This window comes from Trichosurus vulpecula, chromosome 2 (genome assembly GCF_011100635.1).
Source record: "Trichosurus vulpecula isolate mTriVul1 chromosome 2, mTriVul1.pri, whole genome shotgun sequence".
In the NCBI taxonomy this organism is placed as follows: domain Eukaryota; kingdom Metazoa; phylum Chordata; class Mammalia; order Diprotodontia; family Phalangeridae; genus Trichosurus; species Trichosurus vulpecula.
In genome coordinates, this window is record NC_050574.1 from 367,655,074 (window position 1) to 367,676,544 (window position 21,471).

Genomic DNA, 21,471 nt, shown 5'->3' on the forward strand with positions numbered 1-21,471 from the left:
TGACATATCATATCCTTCAGTTTTCTCAACTTTATAATAGCTATTGCTAAGTCTACTACTTGGGAATGATTTTCCAACTTCTTTTTTAAACTGTCTCTCTTCAATTTTTTTCTTCAAAAACTCATTTATTATTTCATTTTTTATCTCCTTTCATTTCTTCTAGCCATTCTTGGATTCCTTATGGCTGAGTGATTATTTTTCTTCTGAGGCTCTGTTAACACCTATTGTGGAGTTATTGTTTTTTGTTAGGGTTTATCCATTTTTTTTAAAACTCATAGTATTTCTTCATCGTATTTGATGTTTCTTTTTTCTACTCATATTCCTAGGCTTAATTCCTAGATCGGAATTTTGTGATAGAGTCAGGCTCTACACCTTACTCTCTCCCCAACTCCCCATCCTCTGCTTCTCGATGGACCAGTTAGACCCTGTTTGGTCCTGTACCCTCTATAATTTGGTTGCCACTCCCATCTTGGATGGAGTAGAGGGTCCTACTCCCTGCCTTAATTCCTGGCTTTTATCACAGGCAGTCAGTGTGGCTGCTGGCCATAGCTTGTCTGTTTCCTTCCATTTGGAAAATCCCTAATCACTTATAGGCTTCTTCTTGTGCTATGTCCCTGACAGGCCACAGTTGGATGCTAGAAATCATACTGGTCTCAGGACTCTGGTAAGGCCCCTTGGCATGTGCCTAAGTCCTGTTTCCTGCTGTGGCTCCCAGTGCTCCCAGGAATGCACAGCTGGGACCCATCTCCCTGACTGTGTTCTCCACTTCTGTTAGAGACAAGCCAAGGCTGAGTTCCCAGTGGCTTCAGGCCCCAAGACTTTGTTTCAGATTTTGACTCTGATGCTTACTACCTGTGTGGCCTTTGACATAGTGTGTTTCTTGCACCTCAGTTTGCTCATCAGTAAAACAAAGGGATTGAACCAGATAGCCTCAGAGTGCCACTCCAGCTCAAGATCATTGATCCTAAGATACTCGTTAATACTGACTCCAAGGATACCCCTCTGGGGTTCCCTTGTTCAGAATGCCCACATGCTTCAGGCCCATTTATTGTGTCTCTTGATGAGAACCCTCCCACTGCTGCAAGGCTTCAGGCCCATTTTCCAGAGCTCACTCATACTGGCTTCCCTCTCCTAATACTCACAGGCTACAGCTGTTTTGCCAGAGCTTAAGCTGGGTGGTGCCGTCAATAGAACCATGGGATGGGCATGGAGTCAGAAAGACCAGAGTTCAAAATCCAGCCTCAGACACTTAATTACCTGTGTAACCCTGGACAAGTCATTTAACCTCTGTCTGCCTTCCTTTTCTCAGCTGTAAAATGGGGATGGGCGTGAGGATGTAATATTGGTAAAGTGCTTAGCACAGTGCCTTGCACATAGTAGGTATTTAATTAATGTTTCCTTCCTTTCTCTCTTCTTCCTTCTTTCCCTGACACAAGCCCCAGTACCCTTCCTACTATACCAGAGTGTCCTTGCTTCTTACGGTTGTTTCATTTAATTGTTTATTTAATCAGTATAAATTTTGCCACTTCCCTTCCTCTCAGAAACTGTTGAGGTGCTCATTCCATCCAGGTATTAAGAGTGATGTGTTTCCTTTTAAGCCTCTTTATCAGTTGGGATTTAAAATCGTTTATTAGCTTCCAGCATTCTTACTTAAAGCTCTTTTTCTGAGGAAGCAGAGATGATAGTTTTGAACTCCTTAGAGTCCAGGAGTGTTTAAGGCAGAGATTTTTCTCATGTGTTCAGCCAAAGGATATTCCACAGGTCTGATCTTATGAGTTCTCATGTTGGAGGCCTCCTGACTGGTAGGCCTACTCATTGTTTTTATTTGTGGTTTGGGAGCTCTCTAACCTATGACTGTCAGTGACCACAGTTCTAACACTTGTGCTTGTCGTGTGGGGGTGGTGAGAGTGTTTATTACCTTTAGCACAGTGAAGGGTGTGTACATTTTGTCAGTGTGTCTGACCATCAGTTTTGAAGTGGTTTTGTCTAGTCTGAGTTTAGCATCAGGAACTTTACATATTTAGGAAACATGACCTGTGGCCAATTCAGAAATGTGCTTTTCCGTTAGGTGTTTCCCTAAAGTGCCAGCTTTATGGTTACCTTTTTTTCCCCTTCACGTTCCCTTCCCCCAAATATCACAAAGCTCTTTGGCTTTACTTTCTCTACCAGAAGCAATAACACATGACCAAAATTGCCTGTCTTTGACACCATATCTGAGGTTTTTCCCTTTTTTTTTTTGGAAGGCAAGGCAGTTGGGGTTAAGTGACTTGTCCAAGGTCACACAGCTAGGAAGTCTGTCAAGTGTCTGAAGGCAGATTTGAACTCAGGTCTTCCTGACTCCAGGGCTGGTGCTCTACTCACTGTGCCACCCAGCTATCCCTGAGGCTTTTCTCTTGACTCTCATCTCATTGGGGATAACTTTTCTGTGCATGGATCTATGAGGATAGGATACTTTTTGATATAAATTTACCTGCCTTTGGTATAAATGTAATCTGTACACTTGTCTCTGGAAGACAGTGAAGGGGAGCAAAGCTAACAGTCGAAGGACTTCATCTTGGAGAAGATATTTTGTCTTTGGTATGGTCTACATTTGCATTTCATTGTGTTCACATGCATACAAGGTGGATAGGAAGGTAGGGGAAGGAAAGAAAATGAAATAAGCATTTATATAGTGCCTACTATATTCTAGGCAGCATACGAAATGCTTTTCACAAATATTATCACATCTGATCCTCACAACCACCCTGGGATGTGGGCACTATTATGATCCCCATTTTATAGTGGAGGAAGCTAAGGTAAACATTGGTTAAGTGACCTGCTGAGGGTCACACAACTAGTAAGCATCCAAGGTGGGATTTGAACTCAGGTCTTTCTGACTCCAGGCCCAGCACGCTATCCACTGCGCTACTAGGAAGGTGATAAGAAGGCATTTCCAAAGCATGCCTATAAAACGCCTCTCTGCCATGAAATATAAATATAATTACACACATATGCATATATATATACACACACACATATTTTTTCCCTAGTACCGGAACTTGAACAGTTTGGCATATTGTTCCTGGTAAAGTACCAATTCTTTAGATCAGGGCTGTGCAACCTTAGGTTTTTATTGAAACAATAGACAATATAATTTGATTTGCTATTTTAGTGAGAGCTCTGTGGTAGCTCAGCTTCCTTTACTAAAACATTTATGTAAATTTCTATGCTTGTAGGCGGGCCACATAAATCACACTGGGGACTGCATGTGGCCCATGGGCTGCATGGGCCTGCGGGCGGCATTTTGGACAGCCCTGCCTTTAGATAATGCGTAAAGCACAGAGTTAAAGGATTTGAAATCGTCCCTGAGAAGCACTGGAAGACATATGAATAGATTCAAATTGAAGTAAGCATATTGGAAAAGGAGTAAATATGACTATAACAAGGTATACTGAAAGAATGGCAGCAACAAAAGAGACCAAACTTGACCCCAGAGAAGTGTCGAGAAAATGTACCTTCCTTATTTATTTCCAGAGGTATGGTACAGAGTACATAATGTTGCATATGATGTGTTGGCTCATTTTGCTAAACTTTTTTTCTCTTTTTAAAATATATATTAGATATTTGACTCACTGGGCAGGGAAGTAGGGAAGGATATATTCAGAAATAAAAATGGCGTAAAAACAAAAAAATACTAATAAAAATATGATTTTTTAAAAAGAGAAATAATTTCTGAGAAAATTGTATTTTAGATAGTAATGTAGATGGAAAGTATTGTTTTGAAAATGCTTTTCTTCCCCCATAGCCTTACTACCAGTTGGAGACAGGTGGATTGTGTTCATTGTACCAAAATTGCCGAACCAATTTGTAACTTCACAGCAGCTGGATGTTTTCCACCTTATTTCAATGTTTCTTTACGTATTAAAGCTGAGCTAGGAGAGCTAGTTTCTGATTGGGCATTGGTTCCTTGGTTTCAGCTTTTCCGAAATGGTAAGAAACTTTTAATATCTTTTTTTTCTCTTTATTTTGGCAACTGGAAATGAAATTATTTCTCAGGTTTCCAACTTTTCTTTCCACTTTTCTATTTCTAAATTATTTCTATTTTCTGTTTATTTCTGTTTTTTTGTGAGAGAGTAAATATCCAACTCACAATCTATGCCAACTAAAAAGGCAGAGCTGAGATGGTGGAGTAAAGGCAAGGACTCTAGTGAGCTATCCTCCAAACCCCTCCAAATCCTTTAAAAAATGACTCTAAACAAGTTCTAGAGCAGTAGAACCCACAAAAAGATGGAGTGAAGCAAACTTCCAGCCCAAGACAACTTGGAAGGTCAGCAGGAAAGGTCTGTTGCACCAGAGTGAGAGAGGAATGCAGTCCAGTGTAGGCCATGCCTGTGCAACGTGAGCCCCAGCAAACCTGGAGCAGGCCTTGGGGTGACTGAATCAATGACAGCAGTAGCAGTTTCCAATCCTCTCAGCCCACAGACACCAAAGACAGCTTAGAAGGTCAACAGGAAAGGTCTATCACACCTGGGTGAGAGTGGAGTGCAGTCCAGCACAGGCCATTCCCTTGCAGCCAGGAAACCAGGATCAGGGATTTGGAATGACTGAATCAGCAGTGGCAGCAGCTGCTTCTGGAGCTCACAGCCCACAGGCAGTAAGGGGGTAGAACAACCAGTCAGAAGGAGATTAGCAGGGGTCTTTTTGCTAGCACTGAGGCAGGACTGTTGCTTTGCCCATACGCTGATCCGGGTCTCAGTCCTGGGTGGCAGTCCCAAGGTGAGGAGGAGCACCAGCACAGCAGAGCTTGCAGCCACAGTGGAGGGGGACCCCTCTCGCAGTTTCAGGGCAGAAAAGAGTGTTTGTGGTTGCATGCAGACCAGAACAAAGGCCAGGAGAGGAGGAAACACCTCTCCTTAGATTATACCACCTTGGAGGAAGTGAAAATTTACAGGTCACTAGAAGTATCTCTGAAAACAGTTGCACAAAACCCCTGAAGCTTGGGACAGTATGCCCTCTACCCTGAAAGCTGGGCCCTACTTTAACAAAGAGTTAAAATCAAGTAATACGCTGGGAAAATGAGCAAACAACAGAAAAGAAAAACTCTTGACTATAGAAAGTTACTATGATGACAAAGAAGATCAAAACACACTCAGAAGACAACAAGCGTCTACATCCAAAGCCCCCAAGAAAAATATGAATTGGTCTCAGGCCATGGAAGAGCTCAAAAAGGATTTTGAAAATCAAGTAAGAGAGGTAGAGGGAAAATTGGGAAGAGAAATGAGTGATGCAAGAAAATCTTGAAAAATGAGTCAACAGCTTGGTAAAGGAGACAAAAAAAAATACTGAAGAAAATAATACCTTAAAAAACAAACTAGGCCAAATGGTAAAAGAGGTCCAAAAAGCCAATGAGGAGAAGAATGCCTTAAAAAGCAGAATCGGCCAAATGGAAAAGGAGTTCAAGAGCTTGCTGAAAAAAATAAATCCTTAAAAATTAGAATGGAGCAAATGGAAACTAATGACTTTGTGAGAAATCAAGAAATAATAAAACCAAAAGAATGAAACATAGAAGACAATGTGACTATCTCATTGGAAAAACAGCTGACCTGGAAAATAGATCCAGGAGAGATAAGTTAAAAATTATTGGACTACCTGAAAGCCATGATCAAAAAAAAAATAAGTCTAGACATCATCTTTTAAGAAACTGTCAAGGAAAACTGCCCTGATATTCCAGAACTAGAGGGTAAAATAGAAATTGAAAAACTCCACCAATCACCTCCTGAAAGAGATCCCAAAATGAAAACTCCCAGGAATATTATAGCTACATTCCAGGGTTCCCAGGTCAAGGAGAAAATCTTACAAGCAGCTAGAAGGAAACAATTCAAGTATTGTGGAGCCACAGTCAGGATAACACAAGATTTAGCAGTTTCTGCATTAAAGGATCAGAGGGCTTGGAATATGATATTCCTGAGGGCAAAGGAGCTAGGATTAAAACCAAGAATTATCTACCCAACAGAAGTGATTATAATCCTTCAGAGGGAAAAAATGGACATTCAGTGAGATAAAGGACTTTCAAGTATTCTTGATGAAAAGACCAGAGGTGAATAGAAAATTTGACTTTCAAATACAAGACTCAAGAGAAGCATGAAAAGGTAAACAGGAAAAGGAAATCCTAAGGGACTTAAGGTTAAACTGTTTACATTCCTACATGGGAAGATGATATTTGTAACTCATAAGACCTTTCTCATTATTAGGGTAGTTAGAATGAATATATATATATATATATAGACAGAGGGCACAACTGTAAGTTGAATATGAGGGGATGTTATCTAAAAAATAAAATCAAAGGGTAAGAGAGGAGTATACTGGGAGAAAGAGAAAGGGGAAGGTAGAATGGGGTAAATTATCTCACATAAAAGAGTCAAGAAAAAGCATTTGCAGTGTAGAGGAAGAGAGGAAAGGTGAGGGAGAGTGAATGAACCTTACTCTCACCATATTTGGTTCAAAGAGGGAATAGCATACAGACTCAATTGGGTATAGAAATCTATCTTACTGTACAAGAAAGTCAGAGGGGAAGGAGATATGGGCAGGGTGGTGAAAGAAAGGAGGGCAGATTGAGGGAGGGGGTAGTCAGAAGCAAAACACTTTTGAGGAGAGACAGGGTGAAAGGAGAGAGAGAGAATAAAATAAACAGGTGGGGAATAGGATGAGGGAAATGCAGTTAGCAATAATAACTGAAAAAAAATTTTGAAGCAAGTTTCTCTAATAAAGCCCTCATTTCTCAAACGTAGAGAACTGAGTCAAATTTATAAAAATAAGAGGCATTCCCCAATCGATAAATGATCAAAAGAAATGAACAGTTTTCAGGTGACATAATCAAAGCTCTCTATGGCCATATGAAAAAAATCCTCTAAATCATTACTGATTGGAGAAATGCAAATTAAAACAGTTCTGAGGTACTACCTCATACCCATTAGATTGGGTAATAGGACAGAAAAGGTAAATACAAATGTTGGAGGGGATGTGGGGAAAAATGAGACATTAATGTACTGTTGGTGGAGTTGTGAAATGATTCAACCATTCTTTAGAGGAGTTTGGAACTATGCCCAAAGGGCTATAAACCTTGCATACCTTTTGACCTAGCAGTACCAGTACTAGGTCTATATCCCAAAAGAGATTTAAAAAAAAAAAGAAAAAGACATATATGTACAAAAATATATATAGCAACTCTTTTCTGGATGCAAAGAATTAGAAATTGAGGGGATGTCCATCAACTGGGGAATGGCTGAACAAATTGTGGTATATGATTATGATGGAATACTATTGTACCATAAGAAATGATGAGCAAGATGCTCTCAGAAAATCTGGAAAGACTTGCATGGGCTGATGCAAAATGAAATATCCTGTGTACAAAGTAACAGCAATATTGGAAGATGATCAGCTGTGAATGACTTAGCTATTCTCAGCAATACAAGATCCAAGACAACTCTGAAGGACTTATGATGAAAAACGCTGTCCATCCCCAAAGAAAGAACTAAATACAGATTGAAGCAAACTTTTTTTTAACTTTCTTTTTCTTGAGTGTTTTTGTCTGTTTTCTTTCACCACGTCACTATTGTGGATATGTTTTTCATGACTACGCATATATAACCTATGTCAAATTGCTTGCCTTATCAGTGAGGGGGTGGGAGGGAGGAAAGGAGAAAATTTGGAACTCAGAGTTTTAAAAACGAATGTTAAAAATTGTTTTTACATGTAACTGGAGAAAAATAAAATAATAATAAAGTGCTCTTACCTCTTTATGGTAACCTTCAAAATCTAGACCCTGGCAGTTTCTACTATGTTGGAAACATAGTAGAATATAGTTTGAGTATCATTGTGGTAACAAATTAACTCTGGTGTACAAGGACCAAGTCATCTAAGAATATAGAGGTTCATCAATAGTAGGAACTAAGTTGAATCCCAGTGGATTTAACAGCCAGTTAGAACTGTTACTATCTAACCTCTACAGGAAAGAGTAATAGAGTCTCAAAACCACTCTGCCTCTACCTAGGCCACCCCAATCTATTTATACTGCTAAATAGTATTCATCTGAGCCTTTATTGTGTCTACAATCTACACTCATAATCCCAGCTATACTGCAAGAAGCTGGAATGCATCAATTCACTTTATGACCACTCTACACTGACAATCATTCTGCTAGCAAGATCCAAGTGTCTTATGTGCAAGTATTACAAACTAGTTTTCTTGTCAGCGACAGCAGTTACACCAGACTAATGGGAATTTGGCCAATGGAGGGCAAATTCCAGCTTTTAAAAGATCGCGTACTTTATCTTCATTGACGTGTTTCTCTTGTCATTTCAATTAGGCTTGGAGGCAAATGAGCTTCAAACTCTGACAAAAAAAAATAGCTGTGTACAAAAAACATTTTTTTTTTTTGGCAAGCCAGGTAACCTCCTCACCCTTGGCCCACCTTTACCTTACATTTCTGTAGTCTTTTGTAGTTTACAGTGGACTTTCTCCAAAACCTCTCTATGAGACAAACAGACCCCAGTGCACAGTACCTGATACATGGTACATTCTTAATATGTGCTTCTTCATTCATTTTGTAATGAATTACAAAATGCATTTTTAACGGGAAAGTTGAGGTCTAACAATGTTAAGTATGCCTGGCCAGGCAGCTGAGGTGTAGCAGAAAGAATGTTAGATTTCCAGTTACAATACCTGGATTTGAATCCTGTTTTTGCCATTGTGATAGTCCAGAAAGAACAATGGGTCTCTCTGAGGACCCATAAGGCCCCTTAAAGCTGGCTGTCTTATCTGGATGGGAGTGGGAGGGGGACCATACTCCCATACTCAGCCAGACTTCCTGATCATTTTATGGAACCCTAAGTCATTTCTTTATGTTTTGTATATGAAGATATTGTTACTGATTCATTATGAGATTTTTGATATATGATTTTTGGAGTAGTTTTAAAATTTTATTTATTGTATATATATTATTTTATATATATATATATTATTTTATTTTTAAGTAAGTTTTTATTGATGCCTTTTTTTTACATCATCAGTTTTCCCTAGTAACTCCCTCACATGTCCCTCTCTCTCCTCTCATATTTCCCTCTCCAAGAGATCATATAACATAGTATTTTTTTTAAAAAAAGGGTATATAAAAAAAAAGAAGGGTATATGAGATGTTCAGGAGGACTAGCATCTCTGGCATGAAGGCTTGCCAAGCTCTTCTCAGGGCTGTTCATCCAACCTTGGTGTCCACCTGATTCACTCAACTCTTACCTATGGCTCCAAGAAGCTGTTGTACACACATTAGCCATGACTCAGCAAACTGTCTTGGCTGACAGGCTAAACCAGGTGGAGGGCACAGATGAGGACAGTTTGTTCCAATGGCCACGAAGGTGGCTGAAGCAGGTGCTGTGGAGCACTTAGAGTTTGGTCAGGCATCGAAGACACCAAGGTCATCTATTGCACCCTGGGCCATTGCCATTCATCTTGACTTTTGTCCTGCCACTGGACTTTGATGACTCTGGAAGAGAGAATGAAGCTGACAGCTTTGTTCAACTCAGCTTCACTTAAATCCAATTCATATGCAAGTCAAGACGTCACCCGTGATGTCCTTGGTCCTCTTCCAAAACAAAGGACAAACAACAATAAGGAAAACAGCATATATATCTAATGTGATCTACTAGAATAATTTGAGTTCTGTAGGTTATAAGTTCAGAAGATTATGGAAGGTAGCAGGGCCTGGAGTGCTATGGTCCATGGGGTCACAAAGAGTCAGACATGACTGAACAACTAAACTACAGCAGCAAGAAGATTATAAGTAAAGGCTAGATATGAATGACTGCTGTGAGGTTAAAATAAAAAAAAAAGTCAAATCCTTGTAACTATGATGTGGTATACAAATGCTGGCTATTATTACTTTCTCTTTGGTTTAAATTTGTACTTTTATTTGTTACATTAAACCAAATGTAGGGAAAGAAATGTTTAAAGGTTTTTTAAAAATCATGTTTTTTCTTGTTAATTTTAAAATGTGATTTATTCTTTCAATTTCAATTTCAGCAACAATTGGACCTCCATTAGATATTCTTGTGACTTCGCTTGATAACTCTCTTATCATCAGCTTCAAGCCTCCCTTCCAACTAAAGTCTGATAAATTTCACTATTATGTCTATTACTGGGAGAAAGAAGGAAAACAAAAGGCAAGAGTATTTTTTCTTATTTGCTTGGTTTTTTCTCTTTCTTATTTAAAGAAGCAAAATAAATATTCTTATTCTCAACAGGTGACATTTTGTTACTGTCAGTCATACAGCTTGTGATGAGTAACTAAGGCAAAATGACTTTCACTTCATTATCAGTATCAATTTAAGTTGCCTTCTTACTATTTTGCTGTTACCTGTTTGAGATTAGGGGTGGTCTTAATGGATGTTTTATTCTAACATTAAAAAAGATCCTTATAATTCAAGCATCCAACAAAACTCCTGTCAGAACTAGTGGAAAGCCTGGTGGGTATTATTTTAAGGAACACAGCTTTATGATTTTTCAAGCCCATATAATAACTGAGATCCACTTGAATAACAGATGTTAGCAAAACAATAAAACAATTCAGCACTAGTCTGCATTGGCATGGAAATTACATTATTTATCAACTTTTGGTTATGATGACTCTATGAAAGATTGATTGTCAAGAAACCCAGCTCTTCCACATATACTCCAGCAAATATATAATAAAGGTCACCAAACCAAACCAAGAAATCCAAAGAAAAACAACAGAGACTAAGTGATGATGGAATACTTATATTGAAAAGGGGAGAGAAGAGATGTATCCTTTCAATATCCTTTTTTGTTCAATTATATTTTATTTTTTAATCAGCAAAAATCTGCCTCCTCTCCCTCCCCCTCCCTTTCTACCTCCCCTTCCCTTAGCCTTGAGAATGAGAGAAAAGCAAAATCCCTGTTACAAAACATGTGCAGTCAAAGAAAACAAATATGTACATTGGCCATTTCCCAAAAAAAATCTCATTCTGCCCTCTGTAGGGAGATGGATTTCATTAGTAATCTGGAGTTGTGGCTGGTGATTGATTACACTGATCAGGGTTCCTAATTCTTTCAAAGTTTTTTTGTGTTTACCATGTTGTTGTCACTATAAATTATACTCCTTATTCTGTTCACTTCATTCCATATCAGTTCATACAAGTCTTCCCAGGTTTCTCTAAAACCAATTTCTTCATCATTTCTATATAGTATTCTATATTCTGTATAGCACAATAGCATTCTATCACATTTATATACCATAAACTATTCAGCTATTCCTCACTTTATGGTCCCTTCTCAGATTCCCATTCTTTAATACTTCAAAAAGTTATAAATATTTTTAACATCCTTAGAGTTTTTCTTGTTTAGGACTGATCCCTCTCTTAATGTATCTTCCCACTGATTCCCCTTCTTCCTTCTCTGTTTTCTGTACTATTTCCCTGTTGAGTGAAATGTACTGAATTGTATGTATGTTCTTCCTTTACCAGTTCAGATGAAAGTAAGGTTTAAGCATAGGCCACTCTCCTCCACCTCTTCCTTTTTGTTTATATAGATGCCTACTTGTATACCCTAATAATATGAGATAATTTTCCCTAACCTTCCTTTCCCTTCCCCACCTAATATATTCCTCTTCTTCTCTTCATTCTTCTCTTAAAATCTTAAGACATAATAGAACCTCTCCCAGGCCTTTTTGTATTACCTTTTAATGTTTCTCTTAATTCTTCTGTTTGAATTTCAAAATTTTTTCCACAACTCTGGTCTTTTCATCAGGAAGGCTTGGAAGTCCTCTATTTCATTTAAGACGCACTTTTCTCCCTGCAGGATTATACTGAATTTTGCTGAGTAAGTTATTCAGGGCTGTAAGCCTATATTTTTTGCTTTCTGGAATACAGTATTCCAGGATACGTGCTCCAACATTCTCATTTCATTGACCATTTCATTAATTGACCTCTCCATTTCCTAACTAGTTCCATTGTATGTTAGTGATTACTATTTTGTAGCATAGTTTGAGATCTCCTATTGCTAGGTTCCTTGCCTTCCTACTTTTTCCCATTTTCTTCCCTTGAGATTCTCTAAGTAAACTATTTTATCATTGTCAAATAGAGAAAAATTTGCCTCCTCTTTTCTTATGCTTATTCTCTCAACTTCTTTTTTCTTCTGTTGTTGCTATATTAAGTATTTCAGTCACTACACAGTAGCAGAGACAAGGTACAACCATGCTTTACCTCTTATTTTATTGGGAAAGCTTTCAATGTTTTTCCATTAAAAATTATGCTGTACAGCAGGGCTGTCCAAAATGCAGCCCGCCTACAGTGTGATTTATGGGGCTCACCTACAAGCATAGAAATTTACATAAATGCTTTAGTAAACAAAGCCAAGCTACTGCAGAGCTCTCACTAAAATGGCAAATCAAAATATATTGCCTGTTGTTTCAATAAAAACCCAAGGTTGGATGGCCCTGCTGTACAGTTTGGAATTATGCAAATAAAGTGGTGAAAATGTTTATTCCTTGACTTAGGCATGTACAACCAAGGTAGGGGTTCCCTGTGCATACTGTTTTACATATGTGTTAGGCCCACAGATGTGAAATGTTATATACATTTTCAGGTATTTTTCAAAATGTATTTATTGATTGATTATGGATTATTTTTTCCCTTTTTTCTCTTAAAAATGTTATTAATCATATAGATGACCCTCTGGGAGGGGACAAAATACAGGAGGAAATCTAGTGATGTAAAAACAGAAGATATTAATAAAATTTTATCCTAAAATCATGATATCTCTTGATTTTAGATATATTTTGTGTTCAAATTTGCAAGTTTTCAGAGAAGTGGGTAAATACCTCTAAATTCATTTATAATACTTTAATCATTTGGAACATCCAAATTTTGTTTACTACATTGAAGTAATTTTCCAAAAAATTATAATTCTTTTTTATTTTGAACTTAACAGACATAAACAAAAATAAACATTTCACTATATAAAAGAGAGGATTATTATGAAAATAAACTTCTGTTACTTCGTGGTATTGTTGTTGTTGTTTTTGCAAGATAATCAGAGTTAAGTGACCTGCCCAGGGTCACACAGCTAGTAGTAATATTACTTTGTTTTTAACATGATGATAACAAAACTTTCCTGCTTGTCTCTGACTGCTTACATACTTCCTTCTCCTTTTTTCTGTATGGTTTTTTTTTTTAATAAAAACTACCCTTTTTGCTCTTTCTTTTGGCTCTTTATTTCAAGAATTTTGAAGTTGAGAAAATATTCCAAAGAATGAAAAATGGTATAGCTCTTCCCTCTGATATAAGCAAAAGCATGAGAAATCCTAGTAATTTGTTTGTGGTGTTTTTCTAATAGGTCAAAGGCCCTGTCATCAGCCAACCCATTCAGTTGAGTGATTTAAAAGTGTCAAGTGAGTACTGTTTACAAGTGCAAGCAGAATTGATTCCTGACCATCTAGAGATTCGTCGCCAAGGGCTATTAAGTAATATATCTTGTCATGAAACCTCAGCTGGGGGTAAGTACATTTATGAGTGTATGTATTTTCTTTGTATCCTTGCCAAGCAGCATACAACTTGAGACAGATTGAAAATATAGGCACAAAATATGGGAATTCCAAGTGTTGATGGTGGTAGAGATAAGAGATATTTCCTTCTATTTTGAAGGAAGGGAAACAGTAAGAACAGAGCATTACATTGCAGAAATGAAAAACATGTGCTAGGGTTTGAACTGTATCTCCACACCATGAGTTCACAAATCAAAGACAAGGATAAGAAACTGACTTCTTACACTTTGATAACAGTATTGGAAGACAGTGTCTGTTTGTTTTATTTGAAAGTGAATACTAGACAGATTTTAAGCTAATTTGAATAGAGGGATTCACAGATCATGCTCTCAGTGAAATTTTTTTTATTCTCTATGATTTTTGCAGATTCAGCTAAGCTTCAACAAACCATAATAATAATTTTGGGAATTTTTGCATTGATTATTCTGATCCTGAGTTGTTATGTTCTGGTACGGAAGTTCCAAGGCCTAATAAAGCATTATTTTCATTCTCCTCCGGAAATCCCATCCCAAATAAAAGAGGTATGCACACCAATTCACAACAGGGCAGGAAGAGGAAGCTAGTTAACTGTCTGCAGCTTTTCTATCCATAGAATTGGTCTGAAATAATGGCATATTCCAGAAAAGGAAGGAATTTAGATCAGGGGTTAGAGGAAGAAGATGGGGAAGGTGGAGAGAGAAATTAGACACTGATTTTTAATGTAGCACCACTCCTTTCTATACCTGAAATAACCCAGAGCTAGCATCTCTTTATTTTATGATTGATGTCCCCAAAGAATACCCAATTACGCACCTAATTACAGTATAGAGAAAGTTGGCTTGTTTTTCTGGTGAGTATAGAGAAATGTCTCAAAAGACAAGCCTTGCAGGAAGGGCACTTGGAATGAGAAGGCCTTTGAGATTTGTAAAATTTTAATACTTCTGTTCTACATTTAATAAAACTAAAAAAGACTGTAAAACAGAATATAAGAAAACTGAAAGAATCTGAAATTTTAGCCAGTAGTTTTGTCAGGTTGGCCAAACCCTATGTAAGTATCATTATGCATCTCATAGAATATTCAGGACCTTTGAAAGAAATAGATTGCCTAGAATATTTCCCAAGGATAATAACCCTTTCTCTCTCCGTCTTCCTTACCCTCTTTCCTCTGATCTAAATTCTTTCCTTTTCTGTCTTACACTACTACTTCAAACCAAGGAAAATATCTTGTGGGCAGAAAAGCAGGCACATAACTTCCTCCTCCAAGGCCTGAGGTCACTGAGCTTTATTATTTTGCACCTGAAAGGAGTTTAAACTTCGTTTATGTGAATAAAGGAGTGAAATTTTCCTGAATTGTGGGGCCTATCTTGTTACTTTATAGGCATACTTGGTATGTGTATATCAAATTAAATTATTCAGTCAAGTTTTGTTAAGGATGTGCAAGAAATGCTACTAACTATTCATTTATTTATACTTAATGATGATGATGATGATAATATCTAGCATTTATATAGTGCTTACTATGTGCCAGGCTCTGTGCTAAGCACTTTACAAATATCTTGAGAGAGGCACTGTTATCCCAATCTTATAGTTGAGGAAACCGGGGGAAATAGAAGTTAAATGACTGACCCAGGGTCTCACAGCTGGTAAATACAGAAGGCTAGTCTTCTGGACTCCAGATGCAGGGCTATATCCACTGAGCCACCTAGCCACCTTTATTGTTGAATGTAATTGTATACCTTGAGGTTTCCTTAGCATGTTTAAATTTCACAAATGCTTGTTAATTGCTTAAGTAATATATTTCCCATGAGACCCATCCTTGGTTGTTATTTTCCCAGGGTGACAGCAAGGCTCAGAGTCTTAAATTTTCCTAGATTTTAAGGTCTTAGACATTAAGGACTGTATTTTGTTCTTTTTTGTGTCTCCTGCATTACCCTAAAGCAATCAGTCAGTTAGTCAGCCAGCAATTATGAAGCACCTACTAAGTGCCAGGCACTGTGCTAAGTGCTGGGGATCCAAAGAAAGGTAAAAATAGTCCCTGCTTCCAAGGATCCCACAGTCTAATAGGAGACAGCATGCAAAAAACTATGTACAAACAGGACGTATACAGTTAGGACAGCACTCAAGGAGTATGGAAGATGGACAGTGGAAATGCCTTAGAGATGGGTTTTGGCAAGGCATGAATGGTGAATAGGACAAGGAGAGCAAGAGCTTCGACAGTAGAAGACAACATATAGTTGAACTGATTAACTGCAGAACAAAGACCAAGACAGTAGGAAATTATGGTAGGAGCAGGGTTAGTGGTCTGGTTAATGGAGTGGTGGAATGACTGGAGGTCCCAAGGGACTCACATTCAGAGAAAGAACCTTGGAGTCTGAATGCAGATGGAAGCATACTATTTGCTCTCCTTTTCTTCTGTTGTTTTGTTTTGTTTCTTCTTTCTTGTGGTTCTTCCCACTACTTCTAATTCTTCTTTACAACACAACTAATGTGAAAATATGTTTGATATGAACGTGTAAGTAGTACATATATCAGATTGCATGCCATCTTGGAGAGAGGGGAGGAGAGGGAGAGGAAGAAAATTTAAAACTCAAAATCTTATGGAGTGAGTATTGAAAATTAAAAATGAAAATAACTATATAAAAATTTTAAATTAAAAAAAAAAAGAATGACTGGAGGTCACAGTGAATATGAGTAAGTTTAGGAGTGAGGAAGAGGATGAAAGGAAGTTGTGGTCCTAGAGAAGTTTCAGAATTTTGGCTCCTGGAGGTAGAAGTTGATCAGGATCAAGGGTGTGACCATCCCTGTGTGTGGCTGAAGTAAACTGAAGGAGCAGGTCATGGTGGTTGAGGAGATGGCGAATTTGGGTATTTGAAGAGACACTAGTATGAAGGCAGGGGTTGGGATAGAGAGAAAGATGGTGAAAGCAGGTGCTGAATTTCTGGAAAAATGAAGGAGAATGACCCGGGGACCTATAGATAAATTGTGACCAGAATTTGGAGAGAGTGATATGGACAAAGTTAACCTCAAAAGAGAAGAGGGTTAGGGCATTAAAATGAAGAGCAAATAAGTAAGCAAGCAAGCCGTTTCCTCCTCTTCGTGGCCCATTTTATCAGGGCATGGAAGAACATGCACTCATAGAGGAGTATAACGATGCAGTATCTCATAGGGTTTCCTGGAGTACAGAAAGATGGTAAGAGAATGAGAGGAATTCTCAGCCTCTTACTCTCAGACCCGACACACTGTATCCAAAAAAGTTTTCAGGTACCAGTTTGCGCCTACAGTCTATTAGACCTTTTAAAATGCACTAATGAAATGGACATATAGTAAACCTACCTTAAAAGTCCACTCCAGGAAAACCCCCTGATGTATGGGATTTTCCTAAATAATACGTCAGCCAGTTTTCCTAGAGATCAAAACTAGCAAAGGCTTTAAATTGTGTGGAAAATGTATACCTTGTTTCCAAACGTCTGCGGTTACCTCCTATTATAAAAACCCAGAGATAGCTTGCCAATAAATACTGGTGGAATTTTACATGAGCAGGGTACTTTGTAGCTATTCCATTTGGTTGTTTCTGGAAATGAATACAGGCAATGTTCCCTTCCTCTTGAAGGTTGATTCAGTCTGTGGAAAGAAATGCACAGACACACCCAAAGAGGTAGATGTACTTTATTGGTTAATTGTGGAAATATTTATCAATAAATATCTGTACATATGTATGTAGTGTATTTTAATGAAGTGAGTCCATAAGTATTCTACTTGGATATTTGGAAAATGACCTTCATATTTAGATATGATATTTTTTTTTTTGCTTAAACTGTACAATGATAAATCCAGGAAAATGCCCCCCTTTTTTTTACAGCTGATTTTTTTAAATTGTAAGGTATTTGTAATAATGTAAAAGTGAGTCTTACAAATGTTCAATAAAAAAATCATGTCTTTAAAAAAAAAAGAGTATGAGAGGAAGATGTCTAATATGTAGGAAAGTTTGTTAGTTATAGAAGAGGGTCCCAGAGAAAGGAAGGAAAAATGAAGACAAGGAAAGTCATTGGTGATGGATCTTTGTGTTTACACACATACATATCACAAGAAATCTGTCGATAAAACTGTGCTTATAGATTATACATGTAGTCTAAGGTGATTATCTATTGTTCTTAAAGATTTATAGTTGTAGAGCCGAATACAGCCATTGAGTCTGACCCCTGTATTTTATAGAAAACAAGCTTACAGAAAGTAAGGGAAGTGCCCCAGGTTACTCAGCTGGTAAGTATCTGAGGCAGCAGACATGTCCTAGCCCACTGCTCTCCCCTGCACCATCCAGCTGCCTTTGAATTGTAGATTTAGAAATTGTTGTGAAAGCTTCTATAGGAAAGTCATTATCAAACTACTGTCATAGGTTGAAGGACCGGTTAAATTCTTGGAGGACTCCAAATATAGCAACACAGGAAGTTGTGATCACCAACTAATAAATAATTTACTAAGATCTGCAGTGAAGGACTATACATCACCAAAGGAAATGCCATCAACAAAAATTACATTCATTCAACAAATCGACCAAAGTACAAAGTGAGCATTGCAGTAGAAATGCTCAGATGAGCTCAAGATTTCACTAGATGGGCATTTCTTCCAATGTGTATAATTTCCTCATGTCTACTTTTCATCCAATAGAGTGTTTGGCAGGATGATCCTATTGAAATAACGCTGCTCCTTTTACCAGATGAGTGAGGGTTACTTTAAGGGATTGCAGTAAATAAGTCAAGAATGAAATTATTCTTCTCTTCCTATTAATTCACAGCTATTGCCCTCTAAATGAGTAATTTTGTTGCCTAAATTCCTGGGAAGAAAGAAATAGACCACAAACACATAACTTACTATATCCTCTTGTGAATTTTATTGTAATATATCCTTTGAGGCCAGACGGGGTCTCTAGAAGGCAGATGAGATGGGACACTCCCAAAGGTATGCTGGGAGCATCTTGGATCAGATCATGAAAGCCAATTGTTAAACTTTTACTGCAAGCATTTATACTTCAGAAATTGGAAAATGTTATAAATCAGGGCTTGATCTACTATTTTGCTGATTGTCTAGACTTAAGAAGTGATGGGGGAAGTGTTAACAATGCAGATTAAATTTTAAAGAGTGTCCTGTATTTTCAGTTTCAGATCTGTCTCAAATTAGGTCCCCACCTGCTAACTGAGCAGCAGAGGCCTCAGGTCAGCTAGTGAGGAAGAGGGCATCTCCTCAGCAGACTACTGGGTGCTGCAAAACCACAGACTGTGGTAGCATTAAGCTTGCTTACCCACCAGTTTTATCTGGGCAGTGCAAACGACTTAGGTTTCACATGACCTAGTCAGGGGTTGAAAGACAGAATCAGGTATTAGCACCTCCAAAAATGGCTCACAAACTTTTCCTTTTATACAGTAAATAATGTCCCTATCTCTAATGCATGGATATTTCACTTCTCTAGTTCTCAGGAATTCTAGGACAGCAGTTGGAAAGTTCATCTTGTGTCTGCTTAGAACGGAGAAATTTGTTGTCTGTAATAACTAAGAGTACTACAAAAAAGTACTTCTGGATTGATAAGCATAATCACACCTTTGGAAGAAGGGAGAAAGCTTCCCACTACTGTGGCTTAAGGCATAAGTTATGCCATTAAATGGAAAACAAAGTATCATAAAGGGAGTAACAATCTTCTAAATAAATTTTCCCATCTCCAAGGAAAATGGTCTTGAAGTATGCTCCTTGGGGTATTTGCACTGAACAGTTTATGGCTTTTCTGTTGGTAATCTGTGTATGAATGCTCACCTACTGTAGGCAAGAGCGTGAGGCTCAAAGATTCACTAGGATTCTAATATTGGGGAGAAAAGGCCTCAATTTACCAGTGTAGCTCTGAATAGATGTGTTTTCATGTATAAATACTCTAGAAAGTAAATCAGTTCATTCCCATTCACAGAGGAAGGCTGGCATTTGTAGTAACAAAAGCATGAGTAACAGACATATTCATGTATACATTTTGAACAGGGTTATAGAAATGTAGAGGCCAGGTATTATTGGATGCATTGTATAGCCATGTTTTGTTAACTCCAGTACACCAGCTAAGAGGGCTTAAGAGCAGGCATGGAGAGAGGGCTGGTTCATATTAAAAAGCCAAAATATTCTGACTAATCTTACTGCTTATCAATCATAAGTAGATGTTTTGCAAGTCTGTGTGGATAAAATAAATCACTTAGTAAGTTAATATTTAAAAGAATTTTAAGTAGAAAAAGACCTTTTAAAAATTGTATTCATATATTGGTTTTCCAGAGATAGGTTGGAAACTCCCAATGCTGATTCACTGTGCTTCAAATTAGTCATTCCTCTTTTTCTACATTCCCCTGTTGGGCAAGTGCCTTCCAGTGACTCACCAGACCATATGGTGTAGCACGACGCCAACGCTGGATTTGGAATCGTAATAACTTGGAATTAAATCCTAGCTCTGAATTTACTGTCTCCAGACCAACCTGTGCTTCCTTGTCTATGAAATGACAGGTTGGACTAGAAGACTTTTTAGGTGCTTTCTGTGATCCTTTGGGCTTAGTAAAATACAGTTGTGGAATAGCATTTTGTAAACTTACACTGATCAGTCTTGTTTAGAATATAGTGTGAGTATATTTGTTTGGAGGCTGGGAGTGATGATGCATAAAATTAAAGCATGAAAGGCTTGCCTCACAAAAACATAGCCAATTTCTTTGGGTCTGGTGCACTAACTTGACTTTATTTCTGATCCTTTCTAGTATTTAATGGATCCCAATGAACCTATTTTAGAGGCACTGGACAAGAACAGCTCAATGGAAAAGGATTGTTGGAATTCCTTATCTATTGTTACCTGCACAGAAGAGAATCAAGGTGTCTTGAGCAGTAATGTAAATGACAATACTTGTACAGATAACCAACCAAGTACGAAAATTACCTAGTGCCAATAAACTGTGAAGATTATTGTCTAAACTTTATAGGAGGGCAGTTTGTCATATTTCTATCTACCACGGATGCCATATTTAAGTGGTTTTCCTTTTCAACTGAGGATACCACTAAATATACATTACTGGCATTATTCCAGTGAACACTCAATTATAAAATATCTTCCTGGCCTAGAAAAAACAAGATGGACGCTTCACAAATGTTCCCCAAAAAACACTAAGAGGACCTCAACCTACAGTATCTTAACTGAGAGACAGCATAATAATGGAAAGAACTGCAGACTAGGAGCTGGATTTTGATTTCCAGTTGTACCATACCACTATTTCACTGGGTGACCAGCAGCATATCTCTTCACCTCTCCCTGCCTCAGTTTCTTAGTCTGCAAATGGGAGTTTAACTTTCAGGTTATTTCACACCTCGAAAACTTCCCTGGCTGGTGCCCCTATGAAACTGTGAATTTGACATTGGTCTTGGCCATGTTCCAGTTCTAAGAAAATGTTATGATTTAATCCTGTAAATAAATATTTGTTAATTACAGATTTTCTAAGCTAATAGTTATATGGTTATACCTTTTTAAAAAAAATAAATCCTGTGAAAAGGTTATTTTTTTATACTTTACTTTCATGTTTTCTGAAGTTTAAACTTTTTCTTCTGCTGTATTCCTCAGTTTATCTATAAACAATATGCAGTTTTCCTTCAGGTGTCTACCAACTATTAAGTTTGTGAGTCAGTTCCTTGAAATTGGGGGGTTTTCAGGTGATGAATTTGCACTTTATACGGGTACCACATTTGTCTACGATGTTTATCTAGGTGAGCACTATGAAAATTATGAAATGCATTATGACAATATGGATGAAGTTCATTCAGCAAATGATACTTTTTACCAGGAAAGGTTCAAGACTTAGTCCATCCTTGTCCCTTTTTTTTTTTAACAAATCCTTCCTAAT

The 21,471-nt window shown here is 37.7% G+C and overlaps 1 protein-coding gene across 1 annotated transcript in view; it reads left to right on the forward strand.

Moving 5' to 3' along the window:
* IFNGR2 (interferon gamma receptor 2) overlaps window positions 1–21,127 on the forward strand; it is a 31,246-nt gene extending 10,119 nt beyond the window's left edge. Inside the window, exons 3-7 of the mRNA XM_036745393.1 lie at window positions 3,785–3,969; window positions 10,054–10,193; window positions 13,384–13,543; window positions 13,958–14,112; window positions 20,341–21,127. Coding sequence (XP_036601288.1) covers window positions 3,785–3,969; window positions 10,054–10,193; window positions 13,384–13,543; window positions 13,958–14,112; window positions 20,341–20,520 — 820 coding nt within the window. The 3' untranslated portion in view covers window positions 20,521–21,127. The remainder of the gene's footprint in view (window positions 1–3,784; window positions 3,970–10,053; window positions 10,194–13,383; window positions 13,544–13,957; window positions 14,113–20,340) is intronic.
* Window positions 21,128–21,471: the final 344 nt, after the last annotated feature.